The sequence below is a fragment of the Ranitomeya imitator genome, chromosome 3, assembly GCF_032444005.1.
Source record: "Ranitomeya imitator isolate aRanImi1 chromosome 3, aRanImi1.pri, whole genome shotgun sequence".
Lineage (NCBI taxonomy): Eukaryota > Metazoa > Chordata > Amphibia > Anura > Dendrobatidae > Ranitomeya > Ranitomeya imitator.
The window spans coordinates 677,937,902-677,960,731 of record NC_091284.1 but is presented as its reverse complement, the minus strand read 5'-3'; the positions used below and the strand labels follow the sequence as shown (position 1 = coordinate 677,960,731).

Below are 22,830 nucleotides of genomic sequence, written 5' to 3'. Positions count from 1 at the left end.
AGTCTTAGTCCACACTAATACCCCATTTGAAGAAATTGAGGTTAAAATCGATACGGATGGTCAATATGTCTTGCTGGTGTGTAAAATCTTTAATCGTTTAATGTGCATTGTTTCATTATATATACCTCCGCCATACTCTGGTAGGAAAACTCAGGACATATTGGAGTCTATAAGAGGTTGGGATGGGGTTCCCCTTCTAGTGGTGGGCGATGTGAACAATATAGCAAATGACCACTGGGACAAGAGTAATCACGCTCCATTGCGTAGGGACGGCAATGACACTCCTTTTGGTAACTATCTCAGAGAAATAGGTTGGCTTGATCTATGGCGGGTTCGCAATGTTAATACATATTCTTACTCCTGTTACTCGACTACATATGGCTCTATGTCACGAATTGATGTCGCCTTGGGTAACGATGGGATGAACAAACTGTTAAGCGGGGTGGAATATAATCCCAGGATTTTATCAGACCATAGCCCTGTTCAGGTTTCTCTGAAGCTGTCAGGTCAGGATGGTTCGGGGAGGGCGGGCTGGAAAATTCACCCCGTCTGGCTACAACTTTTGGATATGGAAAAGGTGGGGGCAGAGATAGAGGAGTTTTTTTAAGATCAATGAAGGTAGCGCAGAATGCCATGTAGTATGGGACACTATGAAGGCGTATTTAAGGGGAATTTTGTTTCGGGACATCTCAAGACATAAGACAAGGACTAGAGTGCGGGATCAAGCTGTCCTGGAGGAACTGAAGGCAGCTGAGGCGGCATTGGGGGACCATCGCACTAAGGAATCTCAGAGTCGTATGAGGGCGGCTCAGCGGGAGGTTGACCAGTTGTATTTGAAAAAAGCGGAGAGGTTGCGGGCCTTTCAAAGAGAAACTTTCTATTCAAAGGGGGAGAAGGTGGGGCACTTGCTTTCGGTGGTGGCGTCCGCACAAAGAGGCTCTTCACATGTCTACTCTATTAAGACGGAGGAAGGGACGCTGGTTACTCGGGGGGAGCAGATTCTGGAAGTGTTTAGGAAATTCTATGATAAGTTATATACGTCCAGCGTGGGGAGGGGATCCGAAGATATGGCAGGGTATTTGGAGGAGATTGATCTGCCTCGGTTGAGTAGAGAGGATTGTGAATTGTTGGAGGAGCCGATTGGGGAGGAAGAATTGGGGGCTGCCTTGGCGGGCATTGCTGGGGGTAAGGCTCCGGGAGCGGACGGTATTCCAGCTGAGATCTATAAGACCTTGAAAGAAACTCTGTTGGCCAAACTGGCAGGGGTGTACAATAGTTCGTTGGAAAGAGGGGAGTTACCTTTGTCAATGAGAGAGGCCATTGTGGTGGTTATCCCTAAGGCCGACAAGGATCCAGTTACCAGAATCCTATAGACCAATTTCACTCTTGACTGCCGACATTAAGATTTTGGCAAAAGCCTTGGCAAATAGGTTGAATAGGGTGATAGACAAATTGGTACACCCCGATCAATCAGGCTTCATGCCCAATAAACCAACGGCACTCAATCTGAGAAGGTTGTTTTTAAATTTGCAAATCCCTTCCGACAATGTCGGCAAACGGGTTGTGGTATCCTTAGACGCCCACAAGGCCTTTGATTGTGTGGAGTGGAGCTATTTGTGGTCAGTGCTGGAGCGTTTGGGGATTGGACCTAAATTCATCTCATGGGTGCGACTGCTGTACTCCTCTCCAGTGGCTAAAATTAGAGTGAATAATGCGCTCTCCGAGACTTTCTCTCTGTCTAGGGGAACTAGACAGGGTTGTCCTTTGTCCCCGCTGCTTTTTGCTTTGGCGGTGGAGCCCCTTGCTGCAAAAATTAGAGGATCCCGGGAGGTGAGAGGATTTATGTACGGGGACTCAGAAGAGAAGGTTGCGTTATACGCTGATGATATTTTGCTCTTCTTGGAAGATTCTGGGGAGACCCTGGTCAGGGCGGAGGCCATTATTGAAGAATTTGGGAGTTATTCGGGCCTGAGAATCAATTGGGACAAATCCAATATGATGTTGATAGATGGGGATTATGAAGATAGTGAAATGAGGGACTCTTCTACAAAGTTGAGGTTAGTTGATAAATTTAAGTATCTGGGGATCCAGATCGCGTTACCTTTGACGAGTTTTGAGGAACTGAATTTGGCACCACTTTTGCGAAAGATACGCATTAAAGTTCAGGCGTGGAAAAAGTTACATTTATCGGTAATCGGTAGAATAAATCTTATAAAGATGATTGTGATGCCGCAACTTCTTTATGTGTTGCACAACTCCCCTATATGGATATCGCAGAATAGATTTCAGCGGATTAAATCCTTGTTTGGCGAGCTGATTTGGGGTGGGAAAAGTCCTAGATTTAAACAGGAAATTCTACAAAGACCAAAGACGGAGGGTGGGGTGGCACTACCTAACCCGTGGTTATACTTTTTGGCTTCACAGTGTCAGCATTTTAGGGGATGGGGTGTGGAGTCGGGCTGGGAGCGGACACCCTGTAGCCTGAGGACATTGATTGGGTCAAAGGTACTGAGTGAGGGCCTGGAGGGTGGGCATTTCCGAGAGAAAGGTTCTAAATTCTGCACTATTAGGCTTATTCATAAGGTTTGAGACAAAGTTAAGGGAATTAGGGGAGTGAGGGCACTTACTAGGTTCTCACCCATTTGGAATAATTGTTTCTTACAGGAGTTTAGACAGATGGAGGGATTTCATGTTTGGAAGGAAGCAGGCATCTCTCGGATGAGCCAAGTCTTACATCAAGGTAGAATTAGGAATTTCGAAGCACTGCAGGAAGAATTTCTACTGCCAAACTCTGAGCTGTATCAGCATAGCCGCATCTCTCACGCGTATCGGGCACAGTGTAGGAGAGGGCCAGTAAAGATTCAGGTGGACTTAATGTTAGATTTTATCCTTATGGGGGAAGGCACGAAGGGGGTGATCTCGGGAATATATGAATTTCTTCTATTCTCTTTCTTAGAGGGGCACCCTATTAGAGCCAGGGCGAAGTGGGAGGCTGACTTGGGGGTGACTGACAACGATCATTGGGACTCAATATTGGAATACGTACCCAGGATCTCGATGAGCGAGCCTGGGAGGCTGTCACAACTATTTGTTATTCATAGGGCTTATAGAACTCCGGACATGTTATTCAAAGCCGGTCTGAGACCTAATTCTGAATGCCCTAGGTGTTCGCAGTCCGAGGCTGGTATCCTCCATATGATGTGGCAGTGCCCCAGGTTGTCCTCGTTTTGGATTGTGGTGCTAAATAAAGTGGGACTGACATACAAATGTTCGATGCCACGGGATCCTCTGGTATGTGTATTGGGTTATGTAGAGGAGATTGTAACTGATAATGTGTACAAAACGGTTATTGATAGATTGCTGTTTATCGCGCGAAAGTTGATCGCTAAGTTTTGGATTAGGGAAGAGCCACCAACGAGAAGAGATTTCATGATGCAAGTGGATCATATTGTTGCCTTGGAGAGGAGTATCTATTCTAAAAGAAACAAGATGGACCTTTTTAACAGGCTGTGGAATCCCTGGTTCGAGTCAACATGATTTGAGAGACTTTGTTCCTGTTCTTGGGTCCTTTGCCCCCGTGGAAGCATTATTGATGTGACATCTTCTTTCTTCTGTTTAACGATGGGCGATGTGGTAGATCGGAGCGGTTTTTGTTAGGTCTCTAGAGGAAGGGTGCGAGGGGGGGGGCGGGAGGTTGGTTTGGGTTTAAAAAGTTTATTAAAATGTAAAATATATATGTGTAATATTTGCAGCAATGTAATCTTTATATATTTTTCTTATTGTTTAATAAAAATATTTGATTAAAAAAATATTACAGTGGCTGTGCTTTCTCACTAGAATTATATGTGCAATTCCAGACATGGTAGCAGATCTCATTACCAGTGATGAGGGAGCGTGCTCGGATAAATAGCATGCTATCCAAGTATCTTGGGGGTGCTCGGATAATATGTCACAGTCCGTTTGGCTACATGTTTAGTTGCTGTTAGCCGCAACACAAGCAGGGATCAACTATATGTCAGGTAATCCCTGCATGTGTTGCCGCCACGAATCATGCGGCTGGGGGGGACTGACAATATCTGAGCACGTTCGCTCATCACTACTCATTACCCAAACAAACATACTTCATATTGCCACCGATTCGGAGCACAGTGCTCAGGCTGGACCTGTGGGCATAAGACGGATGAAAGAGTCCAGCCACAACAGCTTCCCTAAATCCAATGGCCTGCTAGGTTTTAATCTAAACATTACAATGTCGGTGTGATAACCAGGATGCATTCACAACCCACCATATCTGGTAAAGAAACAAATGTTGGAGAATGTGCTACATGTCATTCATGCACAAAACTGGTACAGGGAACCCCTGTAATGGCAGGAATTGGGCACTTTAGAACTGTCTTGGTAATAATGATTTTCAGACACTTTCTGGTAAATTATACAGCGGTCAGCCAAACAATTGTTCAGTCTATCGTTTGGCCAGCAACTTTCTTGCCCAACTCCCCCATACACATTATTCCATTTTCACGTTCACCAAGTGATTTTTCCGAACTGAAGTGTGCAATCCAATTACAGGACACATGCCCTGCGAACTACAGTTGTGGCAAGGAATTGTGAAAACCAAAATTTATCTGTTGCAAAATTTGCGGCTTCAGTGTTTGTAGAGCTTTAGTCAGATGTTCCTGTGGTTACTGAAGTACAATTGTAAGCATTTCATAAGGTTTATACTTTGACAAATTCTTAAGATTTATGCAAAGACTCAATATTTACAGTGTAGACCCGTGAGGACTTCTGCAAACTTCTAGATGTCCCAGTCAGACGAGAGCTTCATGAGAAAAAGTAACTTTGCAGGTAGTACAGGACTGATGAAGCCCCCCTAAGGCTGTTTGGGACATCTGGAAGAATATCAGGAGAAATAATTGTGAGCTCTACTGTAAATCCTGTGTCATACTAACAGTAAAGCAACCATTCATGTGCGGGGGCTTTTCATCCAAGACCGTGTGCTCATTCACAATTTTGCCTAAAAACACTGCCACGAATAAATAATGAGATCTACACATCCTCTAAGAGCAACCTGTCCTTATGATCCAGGAACAATTTGGTGATGAACGATGCTTTTTCCAGCATGATGATACGATATCACAAGGAAAAAGGGATCACTAACTGGCTAGATAACTAATTCAGTTGAGAACCTGTGGTTAATCCTCAAAAACCAGATGGAAAAAAATACACAAAAATTAATAAGACTAAGCACTGATTTGTCAAGAATGGGTTGCCATCAATCAGGATTTGACCTAGAAACAGATATCCAGCTGTCAGGGTGAGCTGCAGAATGCTTTAAGAATAAGTGTCAGCACTGGAAATATTCAGTCTCTACGTGAACTTCATCTATTTCTCAATAGAAGTCTAAAAACGTCTGAAACCCTTAGGCTGTGTGCACACGTTGCTGATTTTTCATGTTTTTTTCGCTATAAAAACACTATAAAACCGCAAAAAAAAAAAGCATACATTATGCATCCCATCATTTAGAATGAAGTCCGCAATTTTTGTGCACATGTTTTTTTTCAGTGAAAAAACCGCATCGCGGTAAAAAACGCAGCATGTTCATTAATTTTGCGGATTTCCCACTATATAGTGCATTGAGAGATGTCCGGAAAAATCCGCAAAAAAAAACGCACCGAAACGCGGTAAAAACGCATGCAGATTTCCTGCAGAAAATTTCAGGTTTTTCTCAGGAAATTTCTGCAAGAAATCCTAAACGTGTGCACATAGCCTTACAATAACTACAGAAGCATCTAAAGCTGTACGAACACTGAAGCACCAAACTGACACAAACATTGGTTTTCACAATCTTAAAGCTTTTGGCCACAAGTATATCCCGCTGATCTAAACTTTTTTATGCTAAAAGATGAGGGCTGTAATAAAATTCTCCCCATTGGCTAATAGTGTATATGTGGGAAAGTTTAGCAGAAATGGCATGAAGACTATACCCTTCATTTAGGAACATGCTGCCCCCTAAAGGTTGTTCGAGATACAACATGCTTTCAACACAATTTTAATCATATTGACTCCAAAGATAGAATTTAATAGTCCAATAACGCTACAAAATATCATCGTTTTAAACATAATTATACTCTATAAATGGCTGACAGTTTCCTTGAAATTAAAGCCAAAATCTGTATTAAAGTGTAAAATGCAGTATGTGCACAGCATAAGAGTGGCGGGAACACGATGGTCTGCGTGCACGGCATTCAGCCATGTCTGGCCAGATTCTTACCTCCCAGTACTTGGCCTTGTTAACACCTTCAGCATAAGCCCGAGCAAAGTTGCTCTCACTGTTTAGGGCGGTGATTGCAGCGCTGAACTGGGACATGGGGTGCAGATTGGTGGGAAAGTTGTCCAACATGGTTACGACGTGTGAGGGGAGAGCAGCTCTCTTTGCCCACTCTTTAGATAGCCAGTTAACCTGTCAATCAGAAAATACCCGACAGTGACAAATCGCAGTAAAGCATGCGCAGGCTGGAGCTCTAGTATTGTCACATATGTGAAGCTCTCATTAATGGCACTATCAGCAGATTACAGGAAGGTTTCTACAAGAAGCTCACCTGTTCCTGTGAGGGAACCTCCCCGGTGACCAGGAGCCAGAAAAGTCCCTCAGGTAGGGGCTCCTCGCCTCCAGGTGCCTTGGGCAGCAGCTTCTGGCATTCAGGGATACTGTAACCACGGAAGCGGATGCCCTAGAAACAAATATGGGGTTCTGAGTTATAGGAATGAAGCACAATGGTGTAACTCGCTTTGTCTGTAGATCTTACCTCATCAGCATCAAGCACAGATGTTTCGTACACTAATCCTTTCATGCCTCTCATGCCTCCATATACCTAGAGAAGAGACACAAAGACAAACATTGAATAAGCTTATTCAAAGAATTTTTTTACGATTTAATTTAACTTCTTAACGCCCATGGAATTTGAACACTGAACAGAAAAAATGTCAGCTGCACACAGGCCTGAATCACCGGCCTTGGAGGATATTCATTCAGTTGTTTAATTTTGTAGAAAAAAAGCAGATCACAGATATGGCACAAAACTAAAGTCATTTCTATTGATGAGCGAATATACTCGTTACTCGAGATTTCCCGAGCACGCTCGGGTGTCCGAGTATTTTTTAGTGCTCGGAGATTTAGTTTTCATCGCCGCAGCTGAATGATTTACATCTGTTAGCCAGCATAAGTACATGTGGGGATTCCCTAACAACCAGGCAACCCCCACATGTACTTATGCTGGCTAACAGATGTAAATCATTCAGCTGCGGCAAGAAAAACTAAATCTCCGAGCACTAAAAAATACTCGGAGGACCCCCGAGCATGCTCGGGAAATCTCGAGTAACGAATATATTCGCTCATCACTAGTCATTTCAAATGGCAACTTTCTGGCTTTAAGAAACACTAAAAGACATCAAGAACAAGAAATGTTGTAGTCAGTAATGGTTACCAACCATATGTGAAAAATTACGAAGTCACTCAATTCTGAGGGAAAAAAAAAAAAAAAAAGATTATGGAATCACACTAAGTTTCCATTCCAAAAAAATAACACCTGGATCAAATTACATCTGCTCCTTAGTCTGCATCTAAAAAGGAGTGATCACACGGAGAGCTGTTGCACCAAGTGGACTGACATGAATCATGACTCAAACACAAGAGATGTCAATTGAAACAAAGGAGAGGATTATCAAACTCTTTAAAAGAGGGTAAATCACCACGCAATGTTGCAAAAGATGTTGGTTGTTCACAGTCAGCTGTGTCTAAAAACTGGACCAAATACAAACAACATGGGAAGGTTGTTAAAGGCAAACATACTGGTTTATCAAGGAAGACATCAAAGTGTCAAGACCGGAAACTTAAAGCAATATGTCTCCAAAACAAGGAAAAGCACAACAAAACAAATGAGGAACGAATGGGTGGAAACTGAAGTCAACGTCTGTGACTGAACTGTAAGAAACCACCTAAAGGAAATGGGATTTACATACAGAAAAGCTAAACGAAAGCCATCATTAACACCTAAACAGAAAACAAGGTTACAATGGGCTAAGGAAAAGCATTCGTGGACTGTGGATGACAGGATGAAAGTCATATTCAGTGATGAATCGCGAATCTGCATTAGGCAAGGTGATGATGCTGGAACTTTTGTTTGGTGCCATTCCAATGAGATTTATAAAAGATGACTGCCTGAAGACAACATGCAAATTTCCACAGTCATTGATGATATGGGGCTGCATGTCAGATAGAGGCACTGGGGAGATGGCTGTCGTTACATCTTCAATAAATGCACAAGTTTATGTTGATATTTTGAACACTTATTATGTGAAAACATTCCATGAAAAAAAGACACATAAGGTCAATGTCATGGCCTGCCAATAGTCCAGGTCTCAATCCAATTGAAAATCTTTGGTGGAAGTTGTAGAAAATGGTCCATGACCAGGCTCCAACCTGCAAAGCTGATCTGGCAACAGCAATCAGAGAAAGTTGGAGCCAGATTGATGAAGAGTAGTGGTGAGCGAGAATACTAGATACTTGAGATTTCCCAAGCATGCTCAGGTGTCCTCCGAGTATTTGTAAGTACTCGGAGATTTAGTTTTCATCGCCTCAGCTGAATGATTTACATCTGAGAACCAAAATCCCAACTGCATATTGTGAGAAAACGAGGTCTGGCAAGAATACCGCCAACCACCCCCGGACTCACTAAATCTGCTCTAAACATACCATAATTCAAGGAGAAAAATACAGAGCATCGATGAACATTTCATTAAACAAAGTTTATTCCATAAATAGTACAAAAACATGTAATTTAATAGCAAGTATCATTAATTAGTAACAAGAGCAAAAATAGGGATTTTTGTGTGTACTCCCCGTAAAATCCTTTTCTCCGAGCCACTCATTGAAGGACACAGGACCATGAGTGTTATGCTGCTGTCACTAGGAGGCACTAAGCTGAGACAAAAAAAGGTTAGCTCCTCCCCTGCAGTATACACCCTCATGCTGGCTTCCAAAGACCCAGTTCAGTGCAAAAGCAGTAGGAGAATAACAACAATATATCAAGTAACAGAGTATAACAAGTCCAAAAAACAACAGTCAAAAACTAAAAAAGGTAACAAGCCAAACAGGCTAACAGGGTGGGTGCTGTGTCCCCCAATGAGTGGCTCGGAGAAAAGGATTTTACGGTGAGTACACACAAAAATCCCTATTTCTCCTTCGCCACATTGGGGGACACAGGACCATGGGACGTCCAAAAGCAGTCCCTGGGAGGGAAACAATACAACCGAATAACTCCGTGTACCATCTGACTACAAATGCGCAACGGCCGCTTGCAGAATATGTCTGCCAAAGGCCGCGTCCGCCGAGGAGTGAATGTGGACATTGTAGTGCTTTGTGAAAGTATGCAGGCTGGACCACGTTGCGGCCTTGCAAACCTGCTCCGCTGTTGCCTGGTGCCGGATGGCCCAGGAAGCACCCATCGACCGAGTAGAGTGTGCCCTAATCCCCGCCGGGATAGGTCTGCCCCTGACCCGATAGGATTCCTGGATAGCAGATCGAATCCATCTGGCTATCGTGGCTTTAGACGCCGCCAAACCCTTTCTGTGACCCTCCGGGAGAACAAAGAGAGAATCCGATTTCCTGAAAGGAGCCGTTCTGGAAATGTACCTCCTAAGGGCCCGTACCACGTCCAGGGTGTGAAGGGCCCTTTCAACCCTGTGTTTTGGCTGCGGGCAAAAAGAAGGAAGAATGATGTCCTCATTAAGGTGAAAAGTTGAGACCACCTTAGGAAGAAAGGCCGGAGATGGGCGAAGGACCACCTTGTCCTGGTGGAAGGCAAGAAAAGGAGCCCGGCAGGACAAAGCGGCCAATTCTGATACTCGTCTGATGGACGTCACAGCTACAAGGAAGGCAACCTTCCAGGAGAGGACCGAAAGTGGAACGTCCTGGAGAGGCTCAAACGGAGGTTCCTGAAGAACCCCCAGGACCAAGTTGAGATCCCAGGTCTCCAACGGCATTCTGTAGGGGGGTACCACATGGGAGACCCCCTGAATGAAAGTCTTGACTTGAAGGTTGGCAGCGATCCTACGTTGGAATAACACGGATAAAGCTGAGATCTGACCTTTGAGGGAACTCAGTGCCAAGCCGGAATCCAAACCGGACTGAAGGAAATCCAAAATACAAGGGATTGAGAAAACGAGTGGAGGACGACCACGGAGTCTGCACCATGAGAAGAAGGCTTTCCAGGTGCGGTGGTAGATAGAAGCGGAAGACGCCTTGCGCGCGCTTATCATGGTGGGAATGACCTGCTGAGAGAAACCAGCTCGAGTTAGAATCCAGGTTTCAACAGCCACGCCGTTAAACGTAGGGCCCCTGAGCTCTGGTGGCAGATCGGCCCTTGGCGAAGCAGATCTGGGCGGTCTGGTAACCGCCAGGGGACGTCGGCTACGAGCTGAACGAGCTCCGCGTACCAAGCGCGACGAGGCCAATCCGGAGCGACCAGAATGACCGGAACCCCCTCTGTCTTGATTTTCCGGATCACCTTCGGCAGTAAGGGAAGCGGAGGAAACACGTATGGGAGTTGGAACTGATGCCACGGGGATATCAGCACGTCCACTCCGATAGCCTGGGGGTCCCGAGAACGAGCAATGAAATTGTGAACCTTGGCATTCAATCTGGACGCCATCAGATCCACATCCGGGGTCCCCCAGCGAAGGCAGATCTGCTGAAAAATCTCTGGATGGAGTTCCCACTCCCTCGAGGCAAGGCCCTGACGGCTCAGAAAGTCCGCCGCCCAGAATGTGCACCGCGGAAATGGTGGAATGGTTGGCTTCGGCCCAGTGAAGAATGTGGGAGACTTACTGCATCGCCGCCCTGCTGCGGGTACCCCCTTGGTTGTTTATGTATGCCACCGCTGTGACATTGTCCGATTGGACTCGGATTGAGTGACCCGCGAGCAGGGAGTGAAAGCGTCTCAGGGCGAGGCTGATCGCACGAATCTCCAGGATGTTGATAGGAAGCCTCGACTCCCGCACTGTCCAACGACCTTGGGCAGAGTGGTGAAGGAACACCGCACCCCAGCCGAGGAGACTGGCGTCGGTCGTTACCACTAACCAGTGGATCGGGAGAAAAGACTTCCCCTGGAGGAGAGGATGGACCCAGGGTCCACCATACAAGGGATTGTCTGATCCGCGGAGACAAAGGGCAAGGACGATCGAGGGAGAAGGGACTCCTGTCCCAGTTGTCCAGCAGAGCCCGTTGTAGGGGGCGGAGGTGGAGTTGAGCAAAGGGGACCGCTTCTATTGCGGCTACCATTTTTCCCAGGATCTTCATGGCGAACCGAATGGGTCGCGGGCGAAGATGGCAGAGCTTCCGGACTCCTTGCTGAAGTTCTTGGGCCTTGGACCGAGGAAGCAAGACCCGTCCCCTTGAGGTGTCCAGGATCATTCCCAGAAAGGAGATCAGACGGGCAGGAACGGGGGAGGACTTGTCCAAGTTGATCAACCAGCCCAGGCGCGAAAGAGAATCCAAGGTAATGCGGACGCTTGCCTCGCAGGCCTGAAAAGACGGACCCTTGATGAGGAGGTCGTCTAAGTAAGGTAACACGACCACTCCTCGAGAGTGAAGAATGGCCATAACGGCCGCCATGACTCATGAATACCCTGGGCGCCGTGGCAAGACCGAAGGGTAAGGCCGCGAATTGGAAATGGTCCTCTAGGATGACAAAGCGGAGGAACCTTTGATGTGGCGGGAATATTGGAATGTGAAGATAGGCATCCTTGATGTCTATCGATGCCAGGTATTCCCCTCTCTCCAACGAGGAGATGACCGACCGGAGCGATTCCATCCTGAAGTGCCGAACTTTTACGCACTTGTTCAGGAGCTTCAGGTCCAAAATGGGGCGCACTTCCCCTTCCTTTTTGGGCACGACGAAGAGGTTTGAGTAAAAACATCTGAACCTCTCGTGTTCCGGGACCGGAACAATGACCCCGCTCTGACGGAGTGAACGAATGGCGCAAAGAAGGGCGCGAGACTGAGCCCCCGAATTTGGGAGACGAGAGGGAAAAAACCGAGCTGGAGGGGAGGCAGAGAACTCTATTTTGTAGCCAGACGATACCAGATCCCTGACCCATTCGTCGTGGATGACGGAGAGCCAGACGTGCTGAAAAAGAAGTACTTTGGTGGTTTCAACTGGAAAAGTTCCCAAGTCATTGCGAAGGGAATCTGGCAGGCCTGGACCTTCTGGTTCTGGGTTGCCTAGGCTTTCCTCGCCAGGACCGATTCGGCCTGAAAGAGGGACGAACGTCTCTGTCTGAGCGAGCGGATCGGTCCGATCTGGAAGAGGCGGCAGGACTGGACCAGGCTGGACTGCTATGAAAGGGCCGAAAGCGAAAATACGGTTGGCGCTGGAAAGCAGCCTTGGGCCTCTGTTGGGGAAGGAACTTGCTCTTTCCCCCTGTAGCGTCAGAAATAAGCTGGTGTAGCTTTTCTCCAAAAAGACGCCCGCACTGAAAAGGAAGGGAAATCAGAGACTTTTTAGAGGAGGAATCTGCACGCCACTCTCTGAGCCAAATGGCTCTTCTGATGGTAATGGCATTTGAAGCCACCGTTGCTGCACAGTTTGCTGCATCGAGGGATGCGTACATCACAATTACCAGCCATTGCAATCTGTTTGGCAATGTCCGCCACCTCTGACAGAAGATCCTGCTCCCGAACCGATATTGCTAGGGCATCTGCCCAGGAAACCATCGCCTTGGCCACCCAAGCTGCGGCGAAGGAGGGAGAAAGGGAAGAACGCGAGGCTTCGTACACTGAGCGAGCTAGGGAATCTAGCTGGCGTTCTGTGGGGTTCTTAATTGAAGCGCCCTCTGGAACGGATAAGAGTTTTGGAGGCAAGGCGCGAAACCGGAGGATCTACCAAGGGGGACTCCGTCCAGTCTTTAACGAGATCTTCGGAAAAGGGATACTTCGATTCCAGGGCCTTTTTGCCCGTGAAACGCTTATCCGGATGCTCCCTGTGTCGCCTGACTATATCCAGGAAATCTGGATGAGAGGCGAACGTCTTATGAGAACGCTTGGCACTAGTAAAAGAGACTGAGTGGTCCGGAGCCGAATTAGGGTCATCGTCCACCTTGAGGGCGTGATTGACTGCCTCAATGAGGGAGTCCACCGTAGATCTAAACTCCGGAGCATCCGGGTCTAAGGATACATCAGACTCATATTCAGAGTCGTGAACGCTACGAGCCCCCAAAGAGGGTGAGCGAGAGGTGGAACTGTCAGAAGCTGACTGGCGTGGTGAGCGCTCAGGAGAGGTAGTGCGGATCCGTTTTCTGGATGACCGTGCCTCTTTCCGGAGAGAGCGGCCCCTGCTGGCCGACGATTCCCCTGTTACGGAGGGATCTCTTAACACTTGCAAAGGATTGCCCCGCTCCCCAGGCGGGTTCTGAATGGATTTGATGGTATTGGCTAAAAAAATCCACGGACTGCGAAAGTGAAGCGACCCACACGGGGGGACTAGATACGCCAGGGTCGGTGGCGGTGGAGGGCTCCTGGGCACATGGGGCATCTCAGGCTGAGCAGAGCGGGGAACTTTGAGGCCGAGAAAGTGGAGCCTGGCAGGTGGTACACGCAGAAAAAAAGGTCGTATGCACCTTAGAGGATTTTTTAGTCTTTGACTGGGACATGGTGTACACTAATGCAAGATAGACCCCAGGGTCTATAACCTAAGGAAGCGAGGGCAGGGCTGCGGGGGAGAGCTGACGTGGTCTCCTTACCCGTGGTCCTGTGTCCCGCAGAGGAAGAGGGAGACGGCAGGTGGAGTAGGCGACAGCCGGAGTGCACAGCGCTGCACATGGAGGAAGCTGCGGCTGGGAGAGCTGGAGCTGCGGCGTGCAGTGAAGAATCCAAGATGGCTGCCGAGATCAGGGTGAGAGATCTCGCACACAGCGAGAAGTGCCAGGACCGGGGGGCGCCACCGCAAGATGACGCGAAAAAGGGGGCGGAGCCTAACTTGATGTGGCCTGCAGCTGGGCTGAAGCCGGGGACTAAATTTGCGGCTTCGGCCGGCACGCAGCCGCTGAGTAACGGAAGCTATGGGGCCCAGAGAAAGATGTGCAGCTGCTAAAAGGGGAGCCCTCCGGACCGCCAAACGCCTGGAGTCCCCCCCCCCCCCCCCCGGGGCACTTACCACCACCTGCCATCAGCCGCATATTCAGTGGTGATGCAGTGGGGGCTGCACGGACGCCACAACGTAGAGTGCCTCTGATCAGCCGAGGGTAAACCTGGTGGGCAGGGCAGATGTCCGGCAATAGGCCTGGCTGCAGAAGAGGATACATGGAGGACCTCCATGTGCTCGTCTGTAAGGGGGGTGGGGGTGATCGGTCCCTAGAAAAGGCTCGTCGCCCCCAAAAAACAGCTCAGGCAGTGGCTTCCCACGTCGCAGGAGAAGGTACGGAGAGGAGAACTCCCGTGCTCGCCTGTTGTTGGTTCGGGGAGATCGGAGCCTTGAAAGGTTCCGTCGCCCCATTCGTCCGATAGAAAAAAGGGAAAGGATTAATTCCTCTTACGGACACTAAGCTTGAACTGGGTCTCTGGAAGCCAGCATGAGGGTGTATACTGCAGGGGAGGAGCTAACCTTTTTTTTGTCTCAGCTTAGTGTCAGCCTCCTAGTGACAGCAGCATAACACCCATGGTCCTGTGTCCCCCAATGTGGCGAAGGAGAAATGAATGCCTGAAATATGCTGTGAAAAAGCCCCCGTCCCCACAACCCCCCAAGTGTTGCTACCAATAGTGGAGCACACAAGAGACCCCTCCCCCCCCCCCAGAGAAAAGGGGAAGATCGTATGTAGCCAGATACTATGTTATAGGCAGACAGAAGCAACAGTGTGCCCAGCCTAAAGGAAAGCACCCATGTGTTCAGCAGAAATGTCCATAATAGGACTCCATGGTAACACCATTAGTCGTGGTGGCTGACATAGGAGCATAACTTACCAAGAGCGGGGGCAGGGTGGGGAGACAGCCGGGAGGTGGTCCCCGACGCGCGTTTCCCGGCCGCACGGTGCCGCTTCCTCAGCATATTTCAGGCATTCATTTTTGCTCTTGTTACTAATTAATGATACTTGCTATTAAATTACATGTTTTTGTACTATTTATGGAATAAGCCGGATTACGTACCGGTAATGCTCTTTTAATGAGTCCACGACAGCACCCCACATGAGAGAGAGGGATCCGCCCATAGGAACAGGAAACCTACAGAATAAAAGGAGGCGGTCCCCTCTCCTCAGTTTAGTTACAGAGTATAAAAAGGGGAACCGCAAAAGTGTTAGTATTCATTCTTATTCAGTCACATAAATTTCTTAACTCTATACAACCATTATTTGTGACCTTAAAGGAAAGAGCTGTGCATAATTTAGGGAGGGTAATACATGGGTGCTGTCGTGGACTCATTAAAAGAGCATTACCGGTACGTAATCCGGCTTTTTACCCTTCGCCACGACAGCACCCCACATGAGAGATTTTCAGAGAGTCATTATTTGGGTGGGATTACTGTATTAAGAACAGCTCTACCAAAGGTCAGATCAGAAGACGTGGACAGATCAAGTCTATAATGGTTGTAGAAGGTAGAAGGTGTAGACCAAGTTGCAGCCTTACATATTAAATGGATCGGTACATCTGCTTGTTCCGCCCAGGAGGAAGCCATGGCTCGTGTTGAGTGCGCTTTTATACCCACTGGAGGAATCTCGCCTTTTGACGTATAGGCCAAGCAGATAGCCTCTCTGATCCACCGAGATATGGTAGCTCTCGTGACCCCATGTCCTTTCTTGTGGCCCTGAAAGGAGATAAACAGAGCCCTACTCTCCCTCCATGTCTGACACCTTTCTATATAAGTCAGGATGGCTCTTCTGACATCTAAGGTGTGGAACTTATGATGTTCTGGAGTTACAGGTGAATCAAAAAAGGAAGGGAGAAATATTTCTTGTGACCTGTGGTAGGTGGACGCTACCTTAGGGAGGTATGAGGGGTCTGGTTTCAGGACTATCCGATCATGAAATATCAGTAAGAAAGGTGGGTCTACTGATAGGGCCTGGATGTCACTAACCTGTCTAGCTGAGGTTAGGGCTACTAGTAAGGCTACTTTATATGTTAGGATTTTTAAAGGTATTGAATCTAATGGTTCAAATGGAGAGCTTGTTAAGGCCTCCAATACTAGATTTAAATCCCACGGAGGTAGACGGGGAATATGGACCGGTTTACTACGTTCACAAGATTTTATGAATCTGGAGATCCACCTATTAGCTGCTATATTGCATCCATATAGGGCTCCTAATGCCGAGACCTGAACTCTTAAGGTATTTACAGATAGTCCTAACTCTCGGCCTTTTTGCAAGAACTCTAGGATAGGTGTGAGTGGAACTTGCTTAGTGAACGGTACCGTGTAGAAGTCTAAAAATTTATTCCATACCCTACTATATATTAGGGTGGTAGATCTTTTCCTGCTCAATAAGAGGGTGTTTACTAGTTCTGTTGAGAACCCTCTGGAACTTAATAGTTGCCTCTCAAATTCCACGCCGTCAAGTGAAGACCTTTCACTTGCGGGTGGAAAAAGGGGCCTTGGTACAGCAGCTCCTTGTCTGATGGGAGGATCCAAGGATCGCATAGGCACATGGTCTGGAGACAAGAGAACCATGGTCTTTTCGGCCAGAATGGTGCAATGAGGATTACTCTTGCCTGTTCCCTCCTGATCTTTCTGATCACTAGAGGAATCAGAGACATTGGAGGAAAGGCATATGCCAGTCTGAACCGCCAAGGATGGTGGAGAGAGTCCAACATATCTGGGTGATCCCTGGTGTTCAGGGAAGCGAACCTTTGTACTTGCCGGTTGTCTCTTGTGGCAAATAGGTCGATTTGTGGTATCCCCCATGCTTCTGTTATCCTTCTGAATATGGATTTGTTTAAGGTCCATTCTCCTTGACGCAACTCGTTTCTGCTGAGGTAGTCTGCCCTGATGTTCTCTACACCTTTGATGTGCAGGGCTGTTAAGGATGTTAGATGAGCCTCTGCCAGCTGAAAGATGTTTGCAGCTATGGTCATCAGACTTCCTGACTTTGTACCACCCTGACGGTTCAAGTATGCCACTGCGGTGGAATTGTCTGAGTAAATTCTTACATTTGTTCCATGAATCTGCGGAAGAAAATGATATAAGGCACATTCTATTGCTTTTAACTCCTTCCAGTTGGAGGAACATATTAATTCTGTCTGATCCCAAGTATTTTGGGCCAGATTGTCTTCCATATGTGCTCCCCACCCAATAGGGCTGGCGTCGGTGGTAATTATTTTAGACGGGACTATTATCCATGGCACACCCCGTGATAGGTGGTCCATGTCTAGCCACCAGGATAGCGATTCTAAGACATTACTGGAAAGAGTTATTCTACTTTCTAGATAACCGTCTTTCCCCTGAGCCGACAATACTTCGTACTGCAATTGACGGGTATGGAATTGTGCCCAAGGTACAGCAGGGATACATGATGATAATGACCCCAGTAAGGACATGGCCTTTCTTAGTGTCATGTAGGGTTTGCGTATTGCGTCTGATACTTTTGATTGTATAGTCAACCTCTTTGACTGAGGAAGAAAGCATTTCTGACTTACGGAGTCTAGCTGGATTCCTAGAAATGTCTGAACGGTTTCTGGATTCAGCCGAGATTTTTCGAAGTTGACGATCCAACCTAACTCCTGTAGGGACGAGATCGTATTAGATAAACGAGTTTTACATTGAAGTGCAGAGCTTCCTACCACTAGAAAGTCATCTAGGTAGGGTATTATCAAGGTATCTCGTTGGCGTAGATGAGCCATCACTTCTAGTATCACCTTAGTGAAGACGCGGGGAGCCATAGAAAGCCCAAATGGCATTGCAACATATTGAAAGTGACGAACCTTTCCCTCCAGGGTGACTGCTACCCTTAGGTACTGCTGATGTTCGGCATGTATGGGAAGATGGTAATAGGCGTCCTTTAAGTCTATTCCGGCCATGACACACCTAGGGAATAAGAGTTTTATGGTAGAACTAATGGATTCCATTTTGAAGGTATGATTACGCAGGAAAGAATTTAATTTTTTAAGATTTATGATGGTTCTAAATGAACCATCTGGTTTATTAATCAGGAATAAAGGGGAGTAGAACCCTTTCCCTTTTTGATCCTGGGGAACTTCAATCAGGACTTTCTTAGATAGAAGAGATAGGATCTCTATTTCTAGAGCCCTCTGTTGGTCCTGACCTTTTGGAGATGTTATTATGAAGGAATCCCAAGGGATTCGATCAAATTCTAATTTAAGGCCGTATTGCACAATGTCCAGAATCCACTGGCTGGATGTTATCTGTTCCCATTGGGGAAGAAAAAATTTTAATCTGCCGCCTACTTCCTGGTTAGCGGTATTTACGTCTCGGATTATGGGACCCGCTAAAAAAGGCACCTTTTTGCTTTGGGTCCTTCGACTCCCATCGCTCTCTTTGTTCAAGCGGCTTGTTCCTAGTAAAGGGGCGTCTCCTGAAGGCTCTCCTGTAGGATGGAAGATACTGGTTAGGGAAGCCTTTCTTCCTTTCACCTGCTTTATTCAGGAGTTCATCCAGCGTCTTCCCAAAAAAGGAACTCACCCTGACAGGGAATCGCACAAAGTTTTGCTTTAGCTTGTGCGTCCCCCTTCCAATTCTTTAGCCAGAGTGCACGCCGGGCTGTGTTGACTAGGCCGGCTGACCTGGCTGCAAGACGTAGCGAGTCCACTGAGGCATCAGCTAGGAATGCTACTGCTTCTTTAATTTGAGGCAATTTCAGCAGGATAGATTCCCTCGAAGTTTTGCCTCTAATCTGTTCCTCCAATTGCTCCGTCCATACTAGTAGAGATCTTGCAGTACAGGTACTAGATATGGCGGGCCTGAACGCCCCCGTATTGACTTCCCATGACCTCTTTAGTAAAGCTTCTGCTTTACGGTCCAGCGGGTCTGTTAGGACCCCTGAATCCTCCACTGGTAGGACCGACTGTTTGGTTGTGGAGGCTACCGCAGCATCAACTTTTGGCACCTTTGACCAGGTGTTTAGGTCTTCATCGCTGAAGGGATAGCGCCTTTTAGAGGATGATGGTAAAAACCCTCTATTCTGCTTGTCCCACTCCTTTTTGACAATATCTTTGATGGTTTGTATGACGGGGAAGGACCTACGTTTCTTCTGTCCTAACCCCGCAAACATTATGTCCTGTGCTGATTTCTTTTCTTTTCCATCTGGGCACCCCATCGTGCTCCTGACAGATTTTATTAAATTGTCCACATTACTGTTGGGAAGACAAAGTCCCCCTTCAGTCTCGGATGAGCTCGGCTGAGATCCCTCTTCGTCTGAAGAAATACATACACCCTCTGACTCCGAACTAACCGGAGACCGGGACCTGCTAGGCTGACGGGTACTGGCGCTACTTGTCTGCGCCAAACCCTGCATCTCTTCTCGGATAATAGCTCTGACATCTGAGGGAGTCATGATATTTTCCTGCCGTAGAGTTTGCATGATACACTCTGCACACAGTTTTTTGGCATAATCATCCAGGAGGGGCTGCGTACATAAAGCACACTCTTTATGCTTAGATTTGTGTGTCCTTTTCTTAGTCTAGAGGAAGGATACAGGAGGAACATATATCAGCATATAGGAAGAGACTCTTTCAAAACTCACCCAGTGAAGCTGACAGGTACCGGTTCTGGAGGCGGAATTCGTTTGGTGGTAGAACTCTTCTCTGGAGGTCGGCCACCACTCTTTGTGCTGCTCCTCGTGCTTCTCTCCCTGCTGGGAGAGCGCTGTTGCACTGCGGGCAGGTGCGCTTCGTCGGCCGGTGAAGCCATTTCACACACACCGGCCCGACGCTAGCGCTGCATTTTTAAACTTGCCGCCCATTCTCCTGCCTCCCCGGACCAACCCGGAAGTGCTCCCGCGACTTCCGGGTTAGACGCGCCGCTCTCACTCACCATGCGGCCGCCAGAGGCTATTAAGCCGGCCGCTGCAGCGCGCGCGTCCTCACAGTGCCGGCCGGACCTACGGTGACCGGACCCGGACCGTGGATGTTTGGCCAGACGAGGGGGGAGGCTGCAAGCAGGGGCTCCCCCGCCGCTGCTTCTGGTACCGCAGCCCCTGCCGTTCCCACAGAAACCGGCGCAGGCGGGTGCATGGCCCAGGGATCCTCTTCATCTGTAGGTAAGCCGGGTCCCTGTAGGAACAGGAAACCTAAACTGAGGAGAGGGGACCGCCTCCTTTTATTCTGTAGGTTTCCTGTTCCTATGGGCGGATCCCTCTCTCTCATGTGGGGTGCTGTCGTGGCGAAGGGTAAAAAACTTTGTTTAACCCCTAAAGCCCCGAGGGTGGTTTGCACGTTAATGACCGGGCCAATTTTTACAATTCTGACCACTGTCCCTTTATGAGGTTATAACTCTGAAACGCTTCAACGGATCTTGGCGATTCTGACATTGTTTTCTCGTGACGTATTGTACTTCATGTTAGTGGTAAAATGTATTCGATATAACTTGCGTTTATTTGTGAAAAAAACGGAAATTTGGCGAAAATTTTGCAATTTTCCAACTTTGAATTTTTATACCCTTAAATCACAGAGATATGTCATGCAAAATACTTAATAAGTAACATTTCCCACATGTCTACTTTACATCAGCACAATTTTGGAACCAAAATTTTTTTTTGTTAGGGAGTTATAAGGGTTAAAAGTTGACCAGCAATTTCTCATTTTTGCAACACCATTTTTTTTTTTTAGGGACCACATCTCATTTGAAGTCATTTTGAGGGGTCTATATGATAGAAAATACCAAGTGTGACACCCTTCTAAAAACTACACCCCTCAAGGTGATCAAAACCACATTCAAGAAGTTTATTATCCCTTCAGGTGTTTTACAGGAATTTTTGGAATGTTTAAATAAAAATGAACATTTACGGTAACTTTTTTTCCCACAAAATTTATTTCAGCTCCAATTTGTTTTATTTTACCAAGGGTAACAGGAGAAAATGGACCCCAAAAGTTGTTGTGCAATTTGTCCTGAGTACGTTGATACCCCATATGTGGGGATAAACCACTGTTTGGGCGCATGGCAGAGCTCGGAAGGAAAGGAGCGCCATTTGACTTTTCAATGCAAAATTGACTGGAATTGAGATGGGACGCCATGTTGCGTTTGGAGAGCCCCTGATGTGCCTAAACATTGAAACCACCCAAAAGTGACACCATTTTGGAAAGTAGACCCCCTAAGGAACTTATCTAGATGTGTTTTGAGAGCTTTGAGCCCCCAAGTGTTTCACTACAGTTTATAACGCAGAGCCGTGAAAATAAAAATTCTTTTTTTTTTTTTTTTTTTTTTCACAAAAATGATTTTTTAGTCCCCAGTTTTGTATTTTCACAAGGGTAACAGGATAAATTGGACCCCAAAAGTTGTTGTCCAATTTGTCCTGAGTACGCTGATACCCCATATGTGGGGGGGGAAGCACTGTTTGGGCGCATGGCAGAGCTCGGAAGGAAAGGAGCGCCATTTGGAATACAGACTTAGATGGATTGGCTGCATTTTGAGACCTATAATTTTTCCATATTTTGGTCCACAGAGTCATGTGAGGTCTTATTTTTTGCAGGACGAGTTGACGTTTTTATTGGTAACATTTGTGGACACGTGACAGTTTTTGATCACTTTTTATTCCGATTTTTGTGAGGCAGAATGACCAAAAACCAGCTATTCATGAATTTCTTTTGGGGAAGGCGTGTATACCGTTCCGCGTTTGGTAAAGTGGATGAAGCAGTTTTATTCGTCGGGTCAGTACAATTACAGTGATACCTCATTTATATCATTTTTTATGTTTTGGCGCTTTTATACGATAAAAGCTATTTTATAGAAAAAAATTATTATTTTGGCATCGCTTTATTCTCAGGACTATAACTTTTTTATTATTTTGCTTATTATGCTTTGTGGCGGCTCGTTTTTTGCGGGACAAGATGACGTTTTCAGCGGTATCATGGTTATTTATATCCGTCTTTTTGATTGCGTGTTATTCCACTTTTTGTTCGGCGGTATGATAATAAAGCGTTGTTTTTTGGCTCTTTTTTTCTCTTACGTTCACTGAAGAGGTTAACTAGTGGGACAGTTTTATAGGTCGGGTCGTTACGGACGCGGCGATACTAAATGTGTACATTTATTGATTTTTTTTTGTTTTGTTTTTTTTTTTAGATAAAGAAATGTATTTATGGGAATAATATTTTTATTTATTTAGTAATTTTTTTTTTTTTTTTTTTTTTTTTTTTTTTACACATGTGGAAAAATTTTCTTTTACTTTTTTACTTTGTCCCAAGGGGTGACATCACAGATCGCTGATCTTATAGTTTGCACAGCACTCTAAGATCGGCGATCTCACTGACATCGCTGCAGGCTTACCAGCACCTGCAGGCGACCCGGAAGTGCTCCCTGCAGGACCCGGATGCAGCCCCGCGGCCATTTTGGATCCGGGGCCTGCAGGGAGAAGACGTTCGGTACAAGGTGAGCACATCACCTTGTACCGATCGTCTCAGAGAAGCACGCAGGGAGCCCCCTCCCTGCGCGATGCTTCCCTGTACCGCCGGCACATCGCGATCATGTTTGATCGCGGTGTGCCGGGGGTTAATGTGCCGGGAGCGGTCCGTGACCGCTCCTAGCACATAGTGCCGGATGTCAGCTGCGATAGTCAGCTGACACCCGGCCGCGATCGGCCGCGCTCCCCCCGTGAGCGCGGCCGATCGCATATGACGTACTA

General features: G+C 47.0%; 1 protein-coding gene across 1 annotated transcript in view; it reads right to left on the bottom strand.

The window, feature by feature from the left end:
• CS (citrate synthase) overlaps positions 1–22,830 on the bottom strand; it is a 74,364-nt gene that overhangs the window by 22,346 nt on the left and 29,188 nt on the right. Inside the window, exons 4-6 of the mRNA XM_069758385.1 lie at positions 6,807–6,872; positions 6,600–6,731; positions 6,272–6,460 (exon numbers count right to left, since the gene is read on the bottom strand). Coding sequence (XP_069614486.1) covers positions 6,272–6,460; positions 6,600–6,731; positions 6,807–6,872 — 387 coding nt within the window. The remainder of the gene's footprint in view (positions 1–6,271; positions 6,461–6,599; positions 6,732–6,806; positions 6,873–22,830) is intronic.